The following is a 24085-nucleotide window of genomic DNA, read 5'->3' on the forward strand; positions in this document are numbered from 1 at the left end:
ATTTTGTTAAAAACGGTGCTCCACCGCATCGTTGGGTTCTAATAACCTCCGATCCACTTCATATTTCTTAATTTTGTTTCTCTATTTTCTTCACCCATTTGTGTTGCTTTTTGGGTCTACAATCCAATTTTAAAAATTGGTATAAATAGATTATTTTGATTAAAATTGAATTATTACCAAATATGAAAACACAAGCATGTTTCACTATGTTCGAGATATGGTTTGTCAACTAGTCATGTGTGCTATTGCAGAATTTGTATTGTGAATAGGAAGAACGCGATTGAGAGAATGAGGAGGACTGTGATGTTTTCATTTTTATATTTATTGGATTATATTGAAAATATTTTTTAAAATTATTGATTAACAATTTAAATATAACTAATTATTAATGAAGAATATTTTTCGTCACTAAATTTGCCTCTATATAAAATGGGGTGGGGTGTAGATTTTAGATAAGAATGGGGTGGAGTGTTATTCTAACAAAACTTGAGGGGGATGAGTGTACTTTACTCTTATATTTTATTAACTTTTCAATATTTGCTGTTTGTTAATAGTAACAGTAAAATTTTCAAAATAATTATATAATTAATCATATTATTTTTTTTAACAAATAATCATATCAGTATTTTTTCACATCGGAAAAGAGAAAGTGAAACAATATATAATCGGAATTAGTTGACTCCTATTCCTTCTTGGAGGAAGCATCATAATTGAAACCAAAAGGTGCTAGGAAATGTGGGCGCCACTGCACCAGATTCATAGTATCCAAACCCAGACATTAGGAAGATCATTGGTCATGGTTTTGTCCCCATTGTTGGCGCAGTTATAGCCACAAGTATGGTACAAACGATGCCAACGCTCCAATTAAGCCAAACCAAGGAGACACAAAGGAAGTGGCAAATGTGGCATAAGCATGGATAAAGGTATCACGAATAAAACACCACACACCCCTCTTTCACCTTTACACAGTGCAGGAGTGAGTGGGAAATAACACCAAAGTACAATTAACATAATTGTATCATTAATTATAGACACATCATAAAAAGTTACTTCCTCCGTTCCAAAACTAATGTAGTTTTAGTTTTTTCACAAAGTTTAAGAGTTCATTAATTAATGTTATAATTTGACTGAAACACCCTTATTTAATATGAGTTATATGAAAGAGAGAGAATGAAAATTATTGGCCAACTAATTGGTGAGAATTGTGATTGGTGGAAATAAGAAGTGATACTTGGGAGATACAATATTAAATGAGGGCATGAGTGGAAGAGAATGAGATAAAATGCTTTGGATATGTAAAACAACAATGGTTTTGGAACAAAACAAAAAAGCTAAAACTACAATAGTTTTGGAACGGAGGGAGTATTAAGAAAAAACATATAAAAATTAATTTTTTTCTAATAATTATGTAAGAATATAACTCGATTCTAATCACAGGTGGGTCAGGTGCTAAGGACGTGCGACTTTTCACAAAAGATTGTTGCAATTTTTGCAGTTGATGTAAGAGTTATGTTGATGAGCTGATATATAAGTATCTTTATGAGAAATTTACAACATGTTCTGACACTATGGTGGTAACCGGAAACAAACACACTCAAAACTTTTATCCATCTAAAATAATGTAACTTGATTCTGTCTCACACACTAGTAGGATTGCTACTTACCTGCTTTAAGTAATCTAACAGTGAGTTACAAGTGCCAGAAGACAAAAGACTAAAGCTCTTCTGAAAGTTCTGTATGTTCACCAGGTTCAAGTTCTCCAATGGCTACCAAGTGCATACACCTTTTTGATAAATTATGGAGTTTTGCCACTTGCAAGAAAACCAGATTGCCAACTGGGAGAAGATCAAATCTCCACAGAGATGTGGAAAAAGAAGAATTCCAGTATGCCAGTGCTCAATGTCTCTCATCATACTACAGTGTCTTTGTGGTTCGCCTTGCAATCATGGTCAGTTAATTTTTCCCCAAATCATTGGAACTTTATGTCTAATTGAGTACTAGCTGCAATTACAATAAGATTGATTTGTAGATAGAAAGTTATTCATTGATACTAAAGGAGAGCCAGTTGATATTGAAAAACTAGATTAGACCCTTTGTGTTGAGATACATATAAACCTAATTTTGTTGGATTAAGAGAATATTTTGTTATATGCAGGTCATGCTAGCTATCTTGATTGGTCTACTAACTTTCTTGACATGGCATTTCACAAAGATTTACACAACAAAGTCTCTTAATAGCTTGGCATATGACCTGCGTTATGAACTTCTGCAACGCCCCATCTTGAGGATGTGGAACATTTTGAATTCCACTGCTGAAATTACAGCCTCTCAGGTCAAGCTATCTGAGTATGTTATCAGAAGCCACAGCAACCTTGCCACTCAAGCAGAGCAAGTTGAGGTCAATGTTGATTTATTCATCATATTCTACATTGAATGGTCACTTAAGTCCTCAAAAAAATATAGGGTCTTTCTTCACTATCTAAAATAGGCAAAATAGTACCTGAAAGAGGAAACCAAATTTCAATGACTAAATTTATGGTTTTTTTCTTTCAGTGACTATTTTGCCTATTTCCATCTTTCATGGACTAAGTTGACTGACCCTATATCATTGAGGGACTATTCACTCTCATATTCTAGCAATGTTTGTACCATGTTTCATACCACTTAGAAATTTTCTTGTTTTTACTGTTCCAATTTTTTGCAGATGTATGGAGCTATGAAGGCTGTTACATGGGCATTGTTTTCTAGTAGAAAAGCTCTCGACTCAATAACTGTCAAGTATAGAAACGGGTTTGTCCAGGCATTCCATAGAAACCTGAAGGACAATCACACTTGTTACATTTATTCTGATCTTGCAAATTACTCCATGGCTTCTTGGAATGATAAAGACATTCATGGTAAAAACTCTTCGATTTGGTATCGCGAACCGCTGGATCCTGTTACAGGTGAGAAGATTGGGAAAGCAATGAAAATTGCCCCAGAAGACTCAATCAACATTGCTGGCCTCTCCCAAGTACCTGATGGTGTAGCTTCGTGGCACGTTGCAGTGAGCAAGTTCACAGATTCACCATTGCTCTCTGCAGCATTGCCAGTTTGGGACTCTTCTAATAAGAGCATTGTCGCGGTCGTGGGTGTCACCACTGCACTTTACAGTGTGGGGCAGCTGATGAAAGAGCTAGTTGATTTGCATGGTGGTCACATGTATTTGACCTCCCAAGAGGGTTATTTGCTTGCAACTTCCACACATGACCCTCTGTTGACAAATTCAACTAAGCTTAAGATGGCTGTTGGAAGTGAAAATGAAGCGATAAGACATGGAGCACAGTGGCTGCAGAAAACCTATGGCAATCATTTCCCTCCAAGTCATGAGGTTCATGTAGAGAATGTAAAACTAGGCCACCAACAATATTACATTGACTCCTTCTTCCTAAACTTGAAGAGGCTTCCTCTGGTACATTTAAAGACCCTGCACCTGTTCCTTACATTTTATCTTGTGTGTAACATCGATTTTAAATTTTTACAATCATCTATATACGATATTCTGCTAAACAGAAATTCTCGGAAAATTTCCTGCCACTATTTTACTTCAATTTTGATTAAACAAGTAGCCTATTATAGTTTATGGTATACACTTTGATTGTTTAGAAGTTACTGGCTTAATATTTGTGCAGGTGGGTGTAATAATCATTCCAAGAAAGCATATCATGGGGGAGGCGGATGAAAGAGCCTTCAAAACATTGGTTATTCTGATATCTGCATCAGTGTGTATTATTGTCATTGGATGTGTTTGTATTTTGATATTGACAAATGGAGTATCAAAGGAAATGAAACTAAGAGCAGAACTGATCAGTCACTTGGAAGCAAGAAGGAAGGCAGAGGCATCTAGCAACTATAAAAGCCAGTTTCTTGCAAATATGAGGTTGGTTTTTAAAATTCAGTGTGAATCTAAGAAACACTAATTTAGCTTCCACCATATAAAAAAAGTGCCTACTTTTTCCACTCTTAGGTATCTATCTTATTTAATCCATCATACATGTCTCATAATCATATCATATGCTTTATACAATTTATGATTCAAATTTATAATTTAGAGAACAAGGTAAAATAAGTCCTTCAATTGCTCAGGGGTCGGAAAGAGCCTGTGATAGTTAAGTATACATCTTTTATGTATTTCTAGACCTCATTGTTTTTTGAAATGATGCTTATTGATCTCTATAATCAAGATAATGTAATAGTCATGTACACAAGTTACTCTAAACTCATATTATAAGTTCATCTCCCCCAAGGAGAATTAGTAACATGCTGTTGACCTGAATTTCCTCGAAAACATGTTCACAAATGTCCTACAATATTGGTTTCCTTGAATGCATTACAGTCATGAACTGAGGACGCCTATGGCAGCGGTGATCGGGTTACTTGACATTCTCATATCTGATGATCATCTCACAAATGAACAATGTGCAACAGTTACCCAGATAAGGAAATGCTCAACTGCCCTCCTCCGTCTACTTAATAACATCTTGGATCTGAGCAAGGTGAGATATAAGCTTAGCCTTTTGTTCAAGAAACTTCGTTCTCATGCTTAGAGCAATTACTGAAATGAATACAAAATTACCAATGTGAAGTTCATTTACCATTGCATCAAAACAACACTCATTCCCAAAAGACATCTGATAATTTTTAGATTACAGGTGGAATCGGGAAAACTAGTCCTAGAGAATGCAGAATTTGACTTGGGACGGGAACTTGAAGGGCTTGTAGATATGTTTTCTGTTCAATGTATTAATCACAGTGTAGAGATAATTTTAGATCTGTCTGGTATGAATCTTATTTTGGTTGCATGAGATTGATGAAGTTCATTTCAGTTTAAAGTATGTGAATAGAAATTTCTCAACAAGCTTTTGTTGCATGATGGTAATTTTCTGCAGATGATATGCCAAAGCTAGTCCGAGGTGATTCTGCTAGGGTAGTTCAAATTTTTGCAAATTTGATCAACAACTCAATTAAGTTTACTCTATGTAAGCCAATATTCACTAACATGTTTCTTGACAATGTCAATGATTTCAAATGGTTCAAATGCTTTGGATCAACCGAGCACTGAAACTCTGAATGAATACTAACCTTAACTCTTTGAAATGGTTTACAGCGGGTCACATTATTCTGCGAGGATGGTGTGAAAACCCCAATTCTTGTAGTGACAATCCAAAATCAGGGTATTTACAGAAGACAAGAACTAAGCAACATGAAAACCATGTAAAGAAGATTTCAAATAGTGATAACAAAATGATACTTTGGTTTGAGGTTGATGACACTGGCTGTGGTATGAACCAAATTCTTTTTCTGGAATAACTGCATTCAAAACAGTCCCTTTTATGGCAAAAGAAAACCAGTATTAACTTTTAAGGCTAAATCACAATGATTTGCTTTTCATGCTTTTCTCAGTTCATGACTAATTTATATTCATTCATAGGTATTGACCCGTGTAAATGGGATTCTGTGTTTGAAAGCTTTGAGCAAGCAGATCCATCAACAACTAGACTGTAAGTGATTTAAACTTGTAACAAAGACAGAATACAATTCTGCAAGAAATTATTTTTTAGATAACAATTATTATTGAGATTGTCAATGAACTTCGAAATTAATATGAGCCTATATCCAACAATTTAAAGAGAATTTTGAATGTTATGAGCTGAATATTTAAGGAGTTCTGGAACCTTTTCTCATTTCAGGCATGGAGGCACTGGTCTTGGTCTTTGCATTGTCAGATCCTTGGTGAGTAAAGCCCTTAATGTGTAAAATGTTATTCAAGTCCAGGACCATAACTATTCATGATGCTTGTGCTTGTTGAAAGACAAAATGTGTCCCCTTGTGCAAGCTCAAACATGCAATCACTGTAGGAATCAATTTGATTTGGATCTACACTTAGGTAAATTGCATACCTTTTGTAAACACAACGAAAACGGTCACAACTTCAAGAATCTACCTGCAATGAGATGTCATACACAAAGGTTCTATACTTCTATTCATTAATTGAGTCTCCAACCCAGAAATTTCTTACAATCATATCATCTAAATAGGTGAAACTTATCGGTTTCATGATTTAGACTCTAAGGTGATCAAGAAAAATCATGACCTTATATTAGCAGAGTAGTCTTTTCATCTCAAAGTCTACAAACTCACTTGTATTTGTCCTTTCCCTTCTAAATTAACCCGAGTCTGCACTCTGCAGGGTTGCACATAATATCATTCCATATCTTCAATGGCAGGTTAATAAGATGGGTGGAGAAATCAAGGTTGTCAAAAAGGAAGGCCCAGGAACACTTATGCGATTATACCTATGTCTTAGTGCCCCGGTAGATGCCACAGAACAACATTGTCAAGCAGATTTCAGTAACAATGGCTTAGTGGTGAGTATAATCACCTTGGCACTGAGTGACTGCAAAGATAATAAGCAGGCCTGAAATTGTAAGAAGTGTCAAATGCAGGTTCTGCTAGCACTACATGGCGATAGGGGTCGATTAACAACATCTAAATGGTTACAGCAAAACGGGGTGATCACTCTGGAGGCGTCTGAATGGAATGGATTAACACAAATTCTAAGGGAACTCTTTCACGCAAGAAGTCCAGCCTATAATAATGGCTTCGATGCACATTATCCACTACTTGAGCGCTTGAAGTCTAAATTTTTGAGCATACAGGAATTGACAAACCCAGCATATGTCATTGCTGTTGACATTGAACTACTTGACTTAAGCACAGATATATGGAAAGAACAGCTTAACTTCCTTCACAAGTACCGTGGGAGAGCAAAATTTGTTTGGGTACTAAACCATGACAACAACAACACCATAAAAATGGAGCTTCGCAAGAAAGGACACATACTCACAGTCAATAAACCCCTTTACAAAACAAAGATGATTCATGTTTTGGAAGCTGTCATAAAGGAGAAAAATGTTGAGTTGCAAAGGAAAAATAAAGGGGGTGATTTGCATGAGAGTCTTGAGATTGATTATACTCATTGTGATCTTGCAAGCTCGGATGGTTCTGACATATCTGAAATGGGTGGGTCTAATTTTGTTTGTGCCAGTGGAGATAAACAAAGAGAAGAGGTAGTTAGATCCTATTCTTCATCACAATACCAGATAAATAACTGCTTAGTAGGATTAGCACATGAACATATGGAACATAATACTCCAAGGAAAGAAGGGTCATATCAGAGCAACCCCAACTCCAAGGATGTGACTAAACTAGGAACCTTTTCAACAGGTGAAGATTCTGAATGTGGCGAGATGCGTAGGGCCAATAGCTCAAGTAGAGCAGTAAATGGGAAGAAATCTCTTGAAGGTGTGAGGATATTGCTAGCAGAAGATACACCGGTGATTCAAAGAGTTGCAACCATAATGCTTGAAAAAATGGGAGCCACTGTTGTTGCTGTAGGTGATGGACAACAGGCAGTGGATGCTCTGAATGGCATGCTTGGTGTTGAAGATGGTAGAAGGGAGTCTCTCCTAAAGGAAAGAAACATAAGATCATCTCAAACTGAGATCCTAAATTGTCCCCCATATGACTTGGTCCTAATGGATTGTCAGGTATATGCATAGTTTCATGATTTAATTTTTTCATCTAACACAAGTATCCTCCATGGGAGATAATCCTGTTTGAGCCCTGGACCTCCACATTCTCATAGGGCTAGCACTCCTAGCGGATTTTTTTCCATACATAGGACTTGAACCTGAGACCTTGCTTAAGGAAATCAAGCATATAAAAGAAAAACTAATTTTCTATCATAAAATTAAATTCATCAAAAACAGTTCCAAAGATTATAGTCCAATATGTTAAATAGTTATTTTCTACAAGAAGTAAATGTCATGCTGTATTTTAGCTCCAATGTTCTGATTCCTTCTTTTTTGTGAAATAAAACAGATGCCAAAGATGGATGGCTATGAGGCAACAAAAGAAATCAGAAAATCAGAAGTGGGAACTGGATTGCACATTCCAATTGTTGCTCTTACAGCTCATGCAATGTCATGTGATGAAGCCAAATGTTTGGGGGTGGGTATGGATGCTTATTTGACAAAGCCAATTGACTTCAAATTGATGGAGTCCACTATTCTTTCAGTGACGAGAAGGACCTGACTTCTGACTATATGATGAAGCTTAAAAAAGGGTGGCAGAAATTTTTCAAAAGTTTACTAAACATTTGTTAGAGGAAATTGAAAATCATGATTCAGAATCACATGATATGAAGAATATGAATCATTCATAGTAGGATGACATTTTTATGAATTTAGGACACTAAAAAATGAGAGAAAATAAAGGCGACATCCTTCACATTAGTTAGTTAGATTGTCTTCAAATTAGAGGATGAGATCTTCCTCAAATTCTTTTGGCTTAATTCCACTTTGGGCCCCTGATCTTTCACAAATGAGCGATCGGGGCCCCCCGTGTTTAAACGTAGCGGTCAGGCACCCCAACGTTTCAAAAACGTGCGATCGGGGCCCTTCTGTTATGTTCCGTTAGTTTGACTAACGGAACTAGTGACGTGGATTTTCTTTTTCATTTTAATATTATTTTTTTACCCAAAAATTCCCCCCCCCCCCAGATTCTCTCTCAATCTCGACATCTCTCCCTTTCTCACTTTCTTCTCCATTCTTCTCCATTTTTCTCACTTCATCTTCTTCTTCATGGTCGCCGCCACTGCTCTTCGGCCAAGCCACCACCGCCGCGAGCTTCCTCACGCGAGCTCGCCGCTGGCCACACCACCATCACTGGGCCTCCTTCTTCTTCTTCTTCTTCTTCTTCTTCTTCTTCTTCCATGAGAGCCACCGCCCACCATCACTGCGCCTCCTTCTTCTTCTTCTTCCATGAGAGCCACCGCCGGTCACACCATCACCTCCTCATCATCCTCGCGCGAACCTAAAGGGCAGCCACCATGGCCACCACGTGGAAGCCATCACCACCATGAAAACCTAGGACCGTCGCCTTCAAAGTCCGATCTACGGCGAACCGCTCACGATCTCGACAAACCAACACCACCGCTGTGCTCCTCTCCTCGTCCGCAACAAAACCCACAAAGAAAATTCCGACGACCTCCGCCGTGAACCGCCGTGCGCCGCCGCCGGAGGCGATTTCCGGCGACTCACCCTCTTCTCCTCTTCTCTTTCTCTTGCTAAATTAGGGTGAAATTAGGGTAAAAAATTGGGGGGAAGCGTGTTTCTGAATTAGGGGGGATTTTTGGGTGAAAAATTTAATCTTAAAATGAAAAAGAAAATCCACATCACTGCTTCGTTTGGTCAAACTAACGGAACATAACAGAAGGGCCCCGATCGCACGTTTTTGAAACGTTGGGGTGCCTGACCGCTACGTTTAAACACGGGGGACCCCGATCGCTCATTTGTGAAAGATCGGGGGCCCAAAGTGGAATTAAGTCAATTCTTTTTCAAGTTAGATGGAATTTCAGATGTTAACATGTACAAATCAATATATGTCCAAAGATATATATTTTTATATTGAAAGTGGAGAAGATACATACACTTCCACAGAGTTACAATAGTTCAATTCATCTCATTTAATTAAGAGTTATAGTTCAAAACATACCATTTCTAAGATTCGTCCAACTACAAGATAACTATAGGAAATCAAATGGTCTCGTAAAAATTAAGTGTCCGGCCCGATGCCGACACTAATTAATGTTGGTTTCCGTCGCCTTATCCAACATAAAGTGTTAAAATAAGGATTTAATTACTTTAGAGTAGCGTTAGCTAAGTCCATGTTACGCTAATTAGCGTCGGCTAAAAAGAAGGCTCAGACTATGTGGCTCAAAGTTAGCATTGGCTGGATCAACGCTAATTTTAAGATCCAAACAAAAAAAAATTAACAAATTTTTCTTTTTCGCATCATTTTCACCTGTTTCCCTCCCCCTTTCGAAAAAGGAAAAGCTCTTTCGTTCCCCTCCCCAAAACTTAACAAGCCACTTCAAGAGAGAGAGGGGGGGGGGGGATCGGGAAATAGAGAGATCGGTAAGGATGAGTCGATGTTGGGACCCTTAGACTAACCCTGATCAACTTTGCCCCAACCTGCACTACGACTTCCTTCCACTTCGTGCTCCTTTGTGTGAGAGAAAAAGTCTTTCCCCCTCGTCTCCTTTGTGTCGTGCTCTTTCACGCTCTGATTTCGTCGTCGTTAACCTTGTATTTTTTGCAGAATGGTGGTAGTTTCAGTTTTTGATTGAAATCTCATTTTCCATATTTCTCTATCGACATCTCCTTCTTTATGTGTTAATTTGTTAAATTCACATTTTTGTGGGTCCGTCCCCTTTCGCTGTTAATTTCGTGTAATCCATATTTTTGTCTGTTAATTTAGAGGGTACACAAATTAACCATGGACCCTGATCGTAAGGGATGTGAAAAATGGTCTTTCAACATTTGCATTGAAGTTCAAGGATGGGTTCAGAGTGGATGAATTTTGTTAGAGTGGCATAGCAGAACGCTAGAGCTTCATAGTCTTACAGCTCATGAGGGGGTTGGAAGTTTATCATCCACACATTGGGTTAAGAGACAAAGAGCATATAGTGGCCCACACTTTCGAGATGAGTAACGATACAATGAGTCGTCACATCATGGTTGCATCATTAGCTTCACTCGTCATCGATCTTTCACTTCGGTCGTCACACCATTGTTACTTCACGGTTGCATGATTGGTTTAATTTCACTCGCCATTGACATTTCACTTGGTCGTCGCACACCATCGACATCACTCGTCGTTGACCATGGTCACATCATCGGCTTTGATACCACTGTTGGAGTGGCGCAACGAAACGTTAGAGCACCACAGTCTTACGGCTCAAGGGGGGTTGAGAGTTTACCATCCACACATTAGGTCAAGAGGCTAAGAGCATAAGTTGTCTAGGAAATCATCCACATACATTCACCATAAAAACTTACTGCAATGGGTCAGTGGGTCAGTGGAACGTTAGACTTTTCACAGTCTTACGGCTCATGAGGAGATTTGGAGTTTACCATCCACACATTGGGTAAAGAGGCTAAGTGCATAAGTGGTCTAGGACATCATTCACTTACATTCACCGTAAAACCTTAAGGCAAAGGGCGAGTGGGTCCTTCCACTTATAAAGTCTTTAACTCGTGCTTATATATCGAATGTGGGCCTATTTCATTCACAATTGTTACTTCAACGCTTCCCTTCAATTATGAATCTATTTTCAATTATTTTACTCTCCTTCAAATCTAACTGACTTGTTCATGTATTTTCATTTTCTTACTTTTTCAAATTTTTTTGGGAATTTAATTTTTTCCCTTCTTTTTTCCTTTCTCCCCCCCCCCCTCTCTCTTTTACTCACCTTGAGCACTTCACTTCGTACATCTTATAGAGCTCAACAACGAGGCTCACTGGCTTCTAATCTTCACACTTCCGGGATGATTTAATGATACAAGGAGTTGTCACATCATGGTTGCATCATTGACTTCACTCGCCATCGAATTTTGACTTGAGTCGCCACCAAATTCTCACTTCATGGCAGGGGCGGATGCACGTTGGGCTAGGGTGGGGCATATGCCCCCACGAGATTTTTGATAATACCAGCAATAAGCCAATGCTATATATAGAATTAGGATATTACTACTAAACCATGCCCCCACGTTAATACTTAATGCCCCCATAGATGACATCTGCCACTAACATTTACTATCTTGTTTACATGTATGTAAATTACATTTTTGTTAATGGAACCTGCTATCTGTGAGATTAGCGGCTCAAGGGAACCAGCCAATCAGCTACCAATTAAATTTACCTTCATCACTTTTATCTTGTCTTTAAGAGCTTCCAATGTACCCATTAGGCCCTTACCCCATTTTTCTTAATTGTTGGTCGTTCATTTAGCTGCAAATTAATACTTTACTATGATATTGTCATTTTTTATCACTTATACCTTCAATGCTAACGAAATTTGTAACTACTTTTTTCATTAATATTTATTCGTATTAATGAAACACACTTATTAATAGAACTCTTGAGTACAATGAAAATTTTAAGAATTTAATATAAAATAATTCATGTGTTTTTATTTTAGTTTAAGCTTTTAGCATAATTAAGTAATTTGGAATTTGATTTTTAAGGGCTCTCGCTCGAAGAGGTGTGTAGAATAAAATATAAAACTCATTAATGCAACTTTTATCTACCAGTTTAAATTTTTGAGATAATTAGTTATTTGACAAAAAATAAATAAATAAACCTATGAAAAATATGACTTGAAAAAACTTTCTTATCATTTTGGTTTAAGGTCAAAATTTTCATCAAACTTTCTAATAGATAATAGGATCATATCTCAATCAAAAGAAATTTTGCCCCCACAACTTAAAATTCCTAGATCCGTCACTGCTTCATGGTTGCATCATTGGCTTCACTCGCCATTAACATTTCACTCGATCGGTGCACACCATCGACTTCAATCGTCTTTGACCATGGTCACATCATTGGCTCTGATACCACGCAGCTAGACTCTTTATAGTCTTGCGGCTCATTAGGTGTTTGGGAGTTTATCATCCACACATTTGGTTAATTAAAATGCTAAAAGCATAAGTGGTCTAGGACATCATCCACACATACATTCACCACAAAATCTTAAGGTAATGGGTGAGTGAGTCATTTCACTTATAAAGTCGCTCTTGCTTACATATTCGATGGGAGACTAGTTCATTCACAATTTTTACTCCAACAAATTTAAAGCAGCTATCCCTTATCATAAGAGTCATAAGAGTTATTTTACAAAGAGAAATTTTGCTTTTTAGAATCTATGTTATAAGGCCTTTGTAAGGCAGAATCCATCATATTTGAGATAGAGACCGGCCGGAACTTCAATTTTAAAATCTGGATTTGATAAAGGAATCCTATTTCGATATTTTTATCAATAAATTTCATTAAGTGGCTTCTAGTTGTTGAGGAGGATTGGCAGCATTTGATGATGAAATTTCCGAGCATAGTGCAAAAGCTAACATTTTCATTTGAAGAACCCAGTGCCCGCTACCATTGATCAAAGACTATGAGAGGAGCAATATTATTTGGATTTTGTTTTCTACATTAACCATGACTCATGAGTTAAAGAGCACTATTCTCTTAGCATATTTAAGAGTGAGGTTAGGAAAGGTGGTGTGGAATGTATATTTTAAGTGAGAATGAGGTTAAGTGTTATTCTAATGGCTTATAAAAAAAAGTGTTACTCTAAGAAACAGAGGGTGAGGGTAACCAATTAGGTGTCAAACCACCGACCGAGGTTGTTGATTCCTACCAGCACCCCAAACATCTATGGATGACTGAGAAGGGACTGGAGATGACTTGTAAAATTGAGACAGATTAGGAGAACGATGATGCTTAGCAAATTGCCGTGCATGTTTCATGAGTAAAAGAAGATAAATTCTCATTATTGAAAAATGAGAAAGCATATGTTTCACATAATTGAACCTAGCTAGGATGACCTAGCCTGTAATTCCATAATATATATATATATATATATATATATATATATAAAAACTTCATTTTCTTGAGAAATAAGGCTAGAATATAGTCAGGAGCGTCTTCCCAAGTCTTTGTCATCTTCAAATAAATCGTGTCCATAGATTTTGAGTGACACAATAATAAAGGATATTGAAAACGGAAAAAGCTGCATATTAGCCCCATTCATTGTAGAGGACATTTCTATTTTGAAAACAGCTTAAATAGAAACAATCCTACTTCATTAATGCATACTTGGTGAGGCCAGGAATGTGAGTGTTCATCATGTAGTCCGTCCAATCAATGCTGTAGGGATCAAAGCCTAATCCCACAGCCTCCTTGTTAAGATGTCTCTTTGTTTCCCTTCGTAAATTTTCTGTGTTTGTATCATCAAATCTGTAATTCAAGGTTTTTCATGTATCATGAGTATGAACTATGAAGATCATGTGAAAATGTAAGTAGTTCAAGCATAACTTCTAAATAGTTATATATAGACTAAGAAATCACATACACAGCCTTGAAAAATACGTATGGTTTGTACATTTTTCCCAGTCCTATCACTTTTTGGATTTTGTTGAAATTGTCATCATAAACATCTTGGAAGAAGTGGCAAAACACTTCGTTGACCACATTTAACACCTTCCAAATTTGCCAAAAGAAATCATGTAAGAGGTTAATTAATTAGTATATAAACACTACTTCAAGGATAAGATAAAAAAAGCAGGTTGTGCTTGACCACATGCATATTTAACAAACCTTTAGTGGCAAGACATATCTGTTCTTCATATAACTCTGGAAAGCAGCCATACTTGTCAATAGTTGCATTTTGGAAACAATTATTGGTGTTCCATTTTTACTTTTGAGAGGAGATTTGGTAAAATAGTGAAACGTAATGTTAATAACATCTGAAATTCTGAGAGGATTTCTCGATGAAGAAGCAACATGGTAGATGAAATTCTTAGAAACTTGATTTGAATGAGCCACAATTGCTGTGATCACACAATTGATCACCATGTCTGCTGGTATCTACATATATCATTGCCCAAAATTTAGATCTTATAATTATTGCTAGTAGCAAATTAACAAAAGTTGGAAGTATATCTATATATGTTGCACATAAAAAAGATACATCATCATACATGTGAAAATAATATGGAGTTAAATTCGATATTGGAAAAATTAAAATAAGAACAAGATAAAATATACTAGAATTTTAAACTTTTGGAGGCTCACGTAACAATTAATTAAAATATGCATGATCGAAACCCAGACTTACAAAACCTACCATATCTAAAATTGTCTTGGGATGACCAAGAAAACATGCTAATTTCCCTTGACCATAGCCACATATCACACTGTCAACAGTCCTGTACGTAGCCAGAAATTAAAAATAGAGTTAAGAGGTATAAAAAAAATTAAATTAAAAGTTGGCATATTGACCCAAGACAAGCTCTTAGAGACTTCGATAATGCACGTGTAATTTTTTTATTTTTTTTAAATTCACGTAAGTATATTTATCCCAGTCAGCGATTCAAATCATCACTCGTCGGAGCTCCGGGTTCCGACGAGGACCTGCCCCGAACAATTTACAAACAAGAGGATATTTTTCAATAATTTTTCCGACGAGGAACTTAGGTCAGACGGTGACACAAAAACAATATATGATACATAACATAATAGGTTTCACCCATTCGGAGGGTAATAAAAAAGGTAAGTAACTGGATGGAGTAGAAAGAAATATTTCATCCCATGGATCCTTTTTCTTGTTGAGAAATTTCATTCATGTTATCTAATTGAATATATATTTGGGAAATTAATAAATGATGAACATTTACCTTATACCTTCGATCCAACCAGGAAAAGGATCCTTGTAGGTACTAGTTACCATGGTGGGGCGTATTATGATTAATGGCACATTATCCTTATAATGAACCAGAAGCATCTCTCCCATTGCTTTTGTGAACACGTATGTGTTTGGCCAACCATATAAATTTGCTCTGCTTTTCCATTAATGCTAGATTAGTGGATATTGTATGTAACTATAATTAAGAATATATGAAACAACAAAATAAGAATTTAATAACCTTTCGAGTCCATAATCTTTCATTGCATATTTGATGGTGATTTCACTTGCATTCTTTGCTCGAAGCTCATCCAATTTTTTCTCCAACAAGTTCATTTCTACATGTATGTCTAATTTTGAGTTCTTTTTCAGGCTTTGAGTCATCTCAAATGGTTTTTCTTTTACAGCTTCTCCATCCGCAATCTCTCCAGACACGTATGCTGAAATTTAATATTACCAACAAGTCAACAACGGTTTAATTATGGGGAGCTAGCTTAAATGAGGTGCAACTTCTCTACTGACTTTATGTTATAAAGTGAGCATCACAATCATTAATAATGATTATTTATTTTAAAAAGTAAATAAAAGTATGTTTGGTGTGTTGTACTATAGTTTAAGATTGACTTGATAGTATAAAACATGATAATATTAGGACTGATAGGATAAAGTCTGATAAAATTTTATAATATCCAACGTTTGGTCAATACCATGGTTGTCAATCTCTAGAGATTACCTAATCTCGTGGAGGTGAGGTAATCTCGTAACGTAATCTCATAACGTAATCTCATAAGAGATTACCTCGTGCAAAAATAATACTTTTAAAACTATAATAATGATTAAGTCACACTAATAGTACTAAAAATTATCCAACAATGACAATTAAAATCATGCATAAAATTACCAAATATCCAAACCTAAAGTACATAAGTCATAACAAGTTAACAAAACATCAATACAAGTTAGGATAAACTTAAAAAAAGAAGAAATAAGTCACTAGTCATGCAAATTTAAAATCCTACAACACCGTCGAATTTAGAACAACTAGAATTATCATCACCATCAACTTCTTCCTCAGATGAGATAGACTTAAACCCTCCAACATTAGGATCAAGAACCAAATTCTCAATGTTATCTTGAACTAATTCAATGATATCCACAATATCATCATGACCATAAATATCATTCTCCTCTACATCACCTCTTTAGTTATCCATTCATCATCAGATTGGATTTCATCAAAAGGAAGAGGAAGCCGCGTCGGAGGAGGAGGAAGTTGCGCTGGTGGTCGTGCGAGAGGATAAGTGAAGTTTGCGCACACCAAGATGAGAGAAGAAGTGGAAAGGACGATAGAGCTGAGTGGCAAGAACGACAGATTTGAGTGAAAACCCTAAAATTTTGTGGGTTAAATGATTGAAATAGCCTTAGACAAAACATTTTATGATATTTTTAACAAAACAAGCTAATCTCGTTAGCTCGTGGTAATCTCGCGATATTACACGAGATTAAGAGATATCTCGAGATATCAGCCGAGATTTGAAAAAACAGTTATTACCCCCCGCTACTCTCGTTTTTGGTACGTGATATCGTAATCTCGTAAGAGATTAAGAGATACCTCTAGAGATTGGCAACAATGGTCAATACTGTATAACTTACCATGTTGTTTAAATAAATGCAATCTATATGTATGGTGAAGCATTGAATAATAATAGATAATATAAAAATCAAATATGGAGGTGGTTGTAGTGGTGGAAGTAATAATGGTTGTGGGGACAATGGAGTTGGTGGTGGTTGAAGCGTAGCGCTACTGGTGGTGGTAATGATGATGGTGGATGGTTTGATAGTAGGGGTGACGGTGGCGGTGGAAGTTGCGGTGGTGGTGGTGGTGATGATAGCGATGACGGTGGTGAAGATGGTGGAGGGTATGATAGCGGTTATAGGGGACATTGTTAAAGAGTGGTGGTGACGCCAGTGGCGGTGGTAAATGATGGTGATAGTAGCTACAATGGTAGTGGTGGAGCAGGGTGTGGGTGGTGGTGAAAGAGGTGGTTGTATAGGTGGTGGTGGCGATGACGATGTTGGTGGCAGCGGTTTAAGGTGGTGGTGATGGTAGTTTTTTTTTATATGTCAAAAGTATTGCATTAAAATGGAGTACCAGGGGTACTTCAACCCTTAATATATAGATAAAGATACAAGTAAAGAAGAAGGAAAAACAAAAAAGATAAAACAAAACCAGCAACATAAGAAAGAAAGCAAAAGCTGATCGACGGTGTAAATAACAACCACAATCCCTCCTAAAGTAACAACAAAACCTGTCATTAGGTAGGAGACAAGGACTAGGATCAACCTTGTGTTACACCTTCTAAAGCAAGGTACAAAATACTAAAAATATTATCCAACTAGACCCAAAGTTGCAGTAGAGCCACCTAATGCAAGATCGCAGAGCCCTCACAGAGGCTTAGTGCATAAACAAGGTATTGGAGCATGTTGATCTTACAAATTGCAGTCAAAAGGTCCCTATCCTACCACACTAGTGCAAGGGCCCAATACAGCAAGACACAAGACATAACTGATCATAGGTAAACAATAACAGTGTTCCCAGACAACAGAGTAGGTTTGAGGACCATTCATATAACGAAAAGGAGAAGCCTTTGGTTTTGATTTAGGCCAAATCCATGACCGGTATTGAATCAAATCTAGAGTGGTGGATAAATCAATGTCCCCTTGTCTAAAGATCACCTTATAACGGATTGACCAAATATACCAGATTGAAGCCAACCAGATAATACTCATCCCCTGTTTTCTGTCTCTTCCATAGCAGCTTGACTGGCTTTGGAGAAAATGGGAATTGCCTTCATTGGGAAGTGTTGTACAGATTCCTAGCCAAGCGAAGACCTATGTCCAAAATTTATAGGTAAGATTGCAGGTGAAGAATAGGAATGAGATTGATTCCTCGGTTGCAGAACATAGGGAACACAAAGCTTCAGATACATTTTTTAGGAGTCCCCTTCGTCTCAAGTTTTCCTTCGACTGAATGCGGTTTAGAAGAAATTTCCAAGCAAGGGATAAGGCATTTGAGGGAACCCTTAAGGTCCATAGCTTATAGAAAACTCTATCTGCAAGTTCCGCTAACTCACCTTGAAGGATTGCGTACGTTGATTTGACTGAATAAGCTCCCCTTCTCCTTGGACCAAACCCATTTATCTACTACTCACTCTGTAAGGGTGTGAGCCTCCACGTGTTGTCTCAACTCTTCCATAAGATTTTTTTCTCTGCTTAGTAGATTTCTCTACACCACCTTAGATCCCACTGCCTAGTTCTGTTGCTCCACATTCCCATATCCTTAATGCAATGGTTCTTTTGGATTGAAAGGTTGTAGAGTCTCTCAAATTGGTCACAAAGCACTCATGTGCCCAGCCAATTAACATTCCAGAAATCAGTATCATTTCCTTCGCCAACCTTCCTGTTCAGTCCTTCTTCCATCCATCCCCCAGAACCGTCATCAAAGCACATTAGATGCAAGTCCTTTCACCATGATGAAGCATTAAGAGGAATTGTTCTTATGTTTAGCTTGAATGACCTTGCACCATAGACTATCCCTCCCCTTCAACATTCTCCACCTCCATTTACCCAATAATGCCTTGTTGAAAGGACCCCAATCTTTAATTCCTAGACCACTCTCCTCATTTGGTCTACAAAGTCGGCTCCAACTCAGCTAGGCTATTTTATTTTCATCCTCAAAAGCGCCCCAAAGCAACCTTCTCAATAATTTTTTTTTCTTTCCTTCAAAAATCCAATGGGTACTTTAAAGAAGAAGAGATAGTATAAAGGAAGTGCTGTAAGCACGCTTTTAACAAGACACAATCTGCCACCAAAAGATAAGGTTTTTTGTTTCCAATTAGACAAACGTTTCCTGATCTTCATAATGACAAGATCCCAAATCGTAAGCTCCTCAGGATTCCAAGTTACAAGAAAGAAAGGGTAGAAGTTTGACAATGGAGTAACGTTGGCATTTAACTGAGTCATAGGCTTTCTCATAGTCAACTTAAAAAACCGTTGTAGGTGATCTTCTTCTCTTTTGGCTTCATGAACCAACTCATTTGCAATAAGAACACAATCAAGAAGGTTTATCCCGCCAGGAAAAGCTTATTGATTTTCATCAATAAGGCTAGGCGACACGCTTTTTAGCCTTTTTGTCAATATTTTGGACACCACCTTATACATACAACCCACTAGGGAAATGGGCCAAAAGTCTTTTATCCCTTGTGGAGAGTCCACCTTTGAAACTAAAACAATGAATGATGTGTTAGTCCCTTTGGTCTACTTTTCGTTCGCATGGAATTCATCAAGCATCCTCCTGAAATCCCCTTGTAAAAGGTGCTAGAATGATTTGATAAATTTAAATTTATAGTCATTCAGACCTGGACTCTTGTCGCCATCACAATCCCACACCGCTTCCTTCACTTCATCAATGTCAAACTTGGAAGTTAAAGAACATTTGTGTACTTGTGAGAGTTGACGAAAAGGTACAACATCCAGCTTAGGGGAGGTCTAGTGATCCTCCCTGAATTTTCGAGAGAAGAAGTCTTTCACTTCTCTTCTAACTTCTAACGACTCTTCACTTCATCTGCCATATATATTTAGCTCAATCAAAGAATTCATCCTTCTTCTCCAATTCACCATACCATGAAAGAATTTTGTATTCACGTCCCCTTTCTTGAACCAATTTACCCTTGCTTTTTGGCATAACAAAGATTCATTTAGATTGGAAAGTCTCCAATATTCAGCCTCTAAAGCCTTCCTCCTCGCAACATCCTCTACATTTAGAAGAACATCCTCTGTCTTTCTATCTAGAGTATTCAGCTCTAGCACTAACCCATTTCTTTTAGTGTTTAAGTTCCTAAAAACCTCTTTATTCCATACTTTTAATTGTTTTTTGAGTCCTTTTAGTTTCTCTTTTACCACAAAAGTTCCCCACCCTTTAGCCTCATGGGCCAACTAGTTTCCACAAAGGCTTTAAATCTAATATCCTGGAACCAATAGTTGAACACCCTAAAAGGGAAGGGTCCCCATGTGCCTAGCAAAATGTAACAGCAACAGGCAATGGTATGAGATCTCCCTCTCTATGACTTCTAGCACACAATCCGACCAAAAGGATAACCATTCATTGGAAACAAGGAAACGGTCAAGCCTACTCATCGCTTGACCATTAGGCCTGTACCAAGTGAATTTGTTTTCCTACCACAGGGATATCACATAACTCTACATCTTCTATAAAGGCATTGAAGTATTCCAGTTCTCTTCTATTTTGCACTGATTCAGCTGAAAGCCCCCCGTCTCTCTTCAAGAGTTCGAACTGTAATGAAGTCACTTAGAAGGCACCAATTTGGACACACGCTTATGTTTTTTCATGCCAAAAAATCTTCTCACAATTTCCTCTTCCCCTCCATATCACACGGTGCGTAGATATTAATTAAACTGCACTGAATATCCTCATCTCCCTATGAACTCTTCGAACTGATGAAACGAGAATCATATCACATACCTTCTCTTGAACTCTAAAGACCCCTTTTCTCCAAATACACAACAAACCACTGCTTCTATTGACCGCCGGTGAGACCGCCCAATCAAAGTTATCATCCTCTCATTACTGTTTGCCAAGTCTTAAGTCAACAACTTGTAACTTTGTTTCTTGGTGGTTGTTGAGGGTGTGGTGCTGATGTCATTTGTGGCGGTAGTGGTCGTGGTGGTGACGGTGTAGTAACGGTTTACATGTTATTAAAACCAAAAATTGAGATTGAAATATTTTGATGCATGTAGCTATCCCACATCTATAGATTTGGTTAAATAATCAATCGATTTAATGTAATAGAGTAGATCGATGGTAAGCCTATATAATAGTAATACAACATTAGTATCAGATAATAGATAACTTCATAATATATTGTATAAATTTATAGTATTATACCTAAATGAATTCTAAAAGAACTTAATTAATGATTATCATACTCACTTTAGTAACCACAGTTTAAGAAGTAATTGGGTTGGTTACATCACGTTTATGCTTACCGGTTGATATGTGGAGAAGAACATTTATTTCATGACAACTCTTTGCGAAGTTCAAGACATTCAAAGCCCCCGTTGTATTAACACCCATCGAGATGTCAAATCTACAAGAATATTTTTTATTCAAAATATCGAATGTATTGAACAAGAAGAAGAAAAAAATAACGCGATGAACATTTTGCTGTAAAAAAATTCTTCACCAGTTTATTCCATACCAAGATATATTATAATTTGGGTAATTAGATGTACGTACTCCCAAAAGTTAAGTTGGAGGTATGATTGAATATTTTTGTCATGTAAGATTTTTTAACATATTTTATCACTTTGCAGAAATGAGCATTTTCGGGTGGTCCATATATGATTTCCAATAAATAATTTATGATAAATTTTGATTTACTATATTAGAATTTGAAATCGCATAACTTTAAATTCTAATATAATATTAAAGTTTATCTTAAATCTCGTTGTTGATGGAGACGTCTCATATATGAACTACCTGTAAATGTCTAATCTTGTAAATTTCAAGCTTCAAATGTTCAGTTTTAGAGGTGAGAGAGAGTGTTAAAAGTCGCACATTAATTAGAGATACAACTAAGATAGTCCTTATAAAAGATTCATCAATTTTCACATTTAAACTAATTTTATGATTAAATTAAGTTAGGTCTTATAAATTCTAATAACATAAAAAAAAGAGTGGAATAATTGAAATAAAAGAGAAAGGGAGTGTCAATGCATAAAAGTTGATTATTTTAGGATACCTTTCATCAAATTTGGTAGATGCAGCAAAATTGACAAGCACTTCTATCTCTTTCAACATCTCATTTTTAAGATCTTCATCTTTCAATCCCAAGTTCTCCAAAGAAACATCTCCCGGGATGACTATAACCTTCTTTGACATGAAAGAATCAAAATCTTCTCCCCACTCATCTCGTAGCACTCTAAACAAATATGTCCCAATGATCTATCATACATAAAATAGATCCAAACAATCAATGTGATTTACATAAATAATTTGTAATTAGATGAATTGAAGATAATGCACCTCATCTTGCAAACGATTGGCGGCTAAATCATCGTTTGAAGCTCTTAAGAGAAGATACATTTTTCTTATCTCTGGTTGGATCCTTAGTATCTTTTCCACAAAAACTGCATAAAGGCAAATTCATTATCAAGGATATTGATGATACGTGAAATTATTCACTATACTTACTTGACTACTTAGATATGCATGCATGTAATTTGCAGTAGTACATAAAGTACCTTTTGCTAAGAAGCCCGTTGCACCCGTGACTAAAATGGTCTTTCCCCTGAAAAAGTGTTGAATAGTTCCTGAGTCCACTGTGGACAAGTAGAAGTTATGAATACCAAGATTTTTAGCAATGTCCATCCTTGCATACTAATACCTATTTGTAAGTAGCGTGCACCGCGTGGTATTTTTAAAGAATAAAAATAAAATTGAGTTATGTTATGAGAATTGCTTGCAATACTCACTTAATTAACATTTGTCTTATTAAATTGAAAGTGAGACTTTTATATATATATATATATATATATATATATATATATATATATATATATATATATAAAGCACACTTGAGTTTTAGCATTAAATACATAAACAAAATTCAAGTGTTGCAATGTATTAAAAACATTCCAAAATAAAATTGTAATAAATATATATATTAAACAATAATAAAATTAAAATAAAATTATTTATATTGTCAAAAACTATTCAACTACTTATATTAAATAACAACATTCATAAACTTAAAATTTACTTGAGTTTTGTATTTCACAAATATTAAGAATTAAATTCAATAAGAAAATAATATTTATTAACAAATAATTTAAATAAAATAGTTTTAAAATTAAAAAAACAATTTATATGTAAAGAAGATTTGAGTTTTACATTAAATTAAACCATAAAAATCTCATACCTTTGTAATAATGTATTCAAAAATAATTAACAACTGAAAAAAATTGTATTGTCAAAAAATATTCAACTACTTACATTAAATTACAACATTCATCAACTTAAAATTAATTTTTTTAAAATAAAAACACTGAAATTATCTTAAGTTTTGCATTTGAAAAATATTAAAAATTAAAATTATTTAATAATAAATAATATGGATAAAATATTTTTAAATTGAAAAATAACGCTAAAAGGTATTCAATATTAACTATAACATATATGTGCATTATTAAAAAATGTTTAAATATTTTTTTTTATCTATGATATATTAGTAAAAATTACTCGATGAAGCATAATAGAGAAAAATAATAATGACTGAAGTTGAATAAATGTTTGTTGTGAGAGGTCTGATCAATCCATTTAACGTAATCGTAGAGCCTCATGGAATTAGTCTCATTACTATCAGCTGTGAGAAAACATTTGCAAACCAAATAAGTTGAAAAATTGTTTCAATTGTTATCTTTATCACTACATAAGTGTAGATTGATAACTTTAGAATGTAAAATTGTACATACATATGAACTTTTTATAGTGTTATTATAATTATTTTTCAATCATATTATTACCTTAGTTTATGCTGCCGCATGCAAGACTCAATCAAAATCAATGACAAAAAATTGAGGAGTTGTAGTACTAAATACTTTAACACTTTCTTTCTAAGACTCTTTCATTAATTAGTTGAAATTCATTAGAGTCCTACA

General features: G+C 36.0%; 2 protein-coding genes across 4 annotated transcripts; one reads left to right on the forward strand and one right to left on the reverse strand.

The window, feature by feature from the left end:
* The first annotated feature begins 1583 nt into the window (after nucleotides 1-1583).
* Nucleotides 1584-8340, forward strand: LOC130710912 (histidine kinase 1-like). The gene is made up of 13 exons (XM_057560305.1): nucleotides 1584-1948; nucleotides 2156-2398; nucleotides 2705-3451; nucleotides 3672-3919; nucleotides 4376-4535; nucleotides 4692-4818; nucleotides 4929-5018; nucleotides 5147-5320; nucleotides 5471-5540; nucleotides 5730-5772; nucleotides 6267-6407; nucleotides 6486-7589; nucleotides 7924-8340. The coding sequence occupies exons 1-13, from the start codon at nucleotides 1763-1765 to the stop codon at nucleotides 8134-8136; spliced, it is 3546 nt and encodes a 1181-aa protein (XP_057416288.1). The 5' UTR covers nucleotides 1584-1762; the 3' UTR covers nucleotides 8137-8340.
* Nucleotides 8341-13529: 5189 nt separating this feature from the next.
* Nucleotides 13530-22781, reverse strand: LOC130713596 (probable fatty acyl-CoA reductase 4). Of its 3 annotated transcripts, none has more exons than XM_057563370.1 (10): nucleotides 22670-22781; nucleotides 22452-22555; nucleotides 22168-22370; nucleotides 21413-21513; nucleotides 15588-15786; nucleotides 15339-15500; nucleotides 14789-14870; nucleotides 14260-14529; nucleotides 14045-14142; nucleotides 13530-13899 (listed from the first exon to the last, which is right to left on the reverse strand). In XM_057563370.1, the coding sequence occupies exons 2-10, from the start codon at nucleotides 22509-22511 to the stop codon at nucleotides 13740-13742; spliced, it is 1335 nt and encodes a 444-aa protein (XP_057419353.1). In that variant the 5' UTR covers nucleotides 22512-22555; nucleotides 22670-22781; the 3' UTR covers nucleotides 13530-13739. The 3 variants fall into 3 exon arrangements, with proteins under 3 accessions (XP_057419353.1, XP_057419352.1, XP_057419354.1); XM_057563369.1 differs by having other exon boundaries at nucleotides 14015-14142; XM_057563371.1 differs by lacking the exon at nucleotides 14260-14529 and having other exon boundaries at nucleotides 14015-14142.
* Nucleotides 22782-24085: the final 1304 nt, after the last annotated feature.

This window comes from Lotus japonicus, chromosome 4 (genome assembly GCF_012489685.1).
Source record: "Lotus japonicus ecotype B-129 chromosome 4, LjGifu_v1.2".
NCBI classification, from domain to species: Eukaryota; Viridiplantae; Streptophyta; class Magnoliopsida; order Fabales; family Fabaceae; genus Lotus; species Lotus japonicus.

Coding starts and splice junctions, on each gene's coding strand:
- LOC130710912 (XM_057560305.1), top strand. CDS start 1,763: ATGGCTACCAAGTGCATACACCTTTTTGATAAATTATGGAGTTTTGCC. Junction 3,452..3,671: donor ACTTGAAGAGGCTTCCTCTG/GTACATTTAAAG, acceptor ATATTTGTGCAG/GTGGGTGTAATAATCATTCC. Junction 5,541..5,729: donor GATCCATCAACAACTAGACT/GTAAGTGATTTA, acceptor TTCTCATTTCAG/GCATGGAGGCACTGGTCTTG.
- LOC130713596 (XM_057563369.1), bottom strand. CDS start 22,511: ATGTATCTTCTCTTAAGAGCTTCAAACGATGATTTAGCCGCCAATCGT. Junction 15,501..15,587: donor AAAGATTATGGACTCGAAAG/GTTATTAAATTC, acceptor ATGGAAAAGCAG/AGCAAATTTATATGGTTGGC. Junction 14,871..15,338: donor GGTTGGATCGAAGGTATAAG/GTAAATGTTCAT, acceptor GGCTACGTACAG/GACTGTTGACAGTGTGATAT.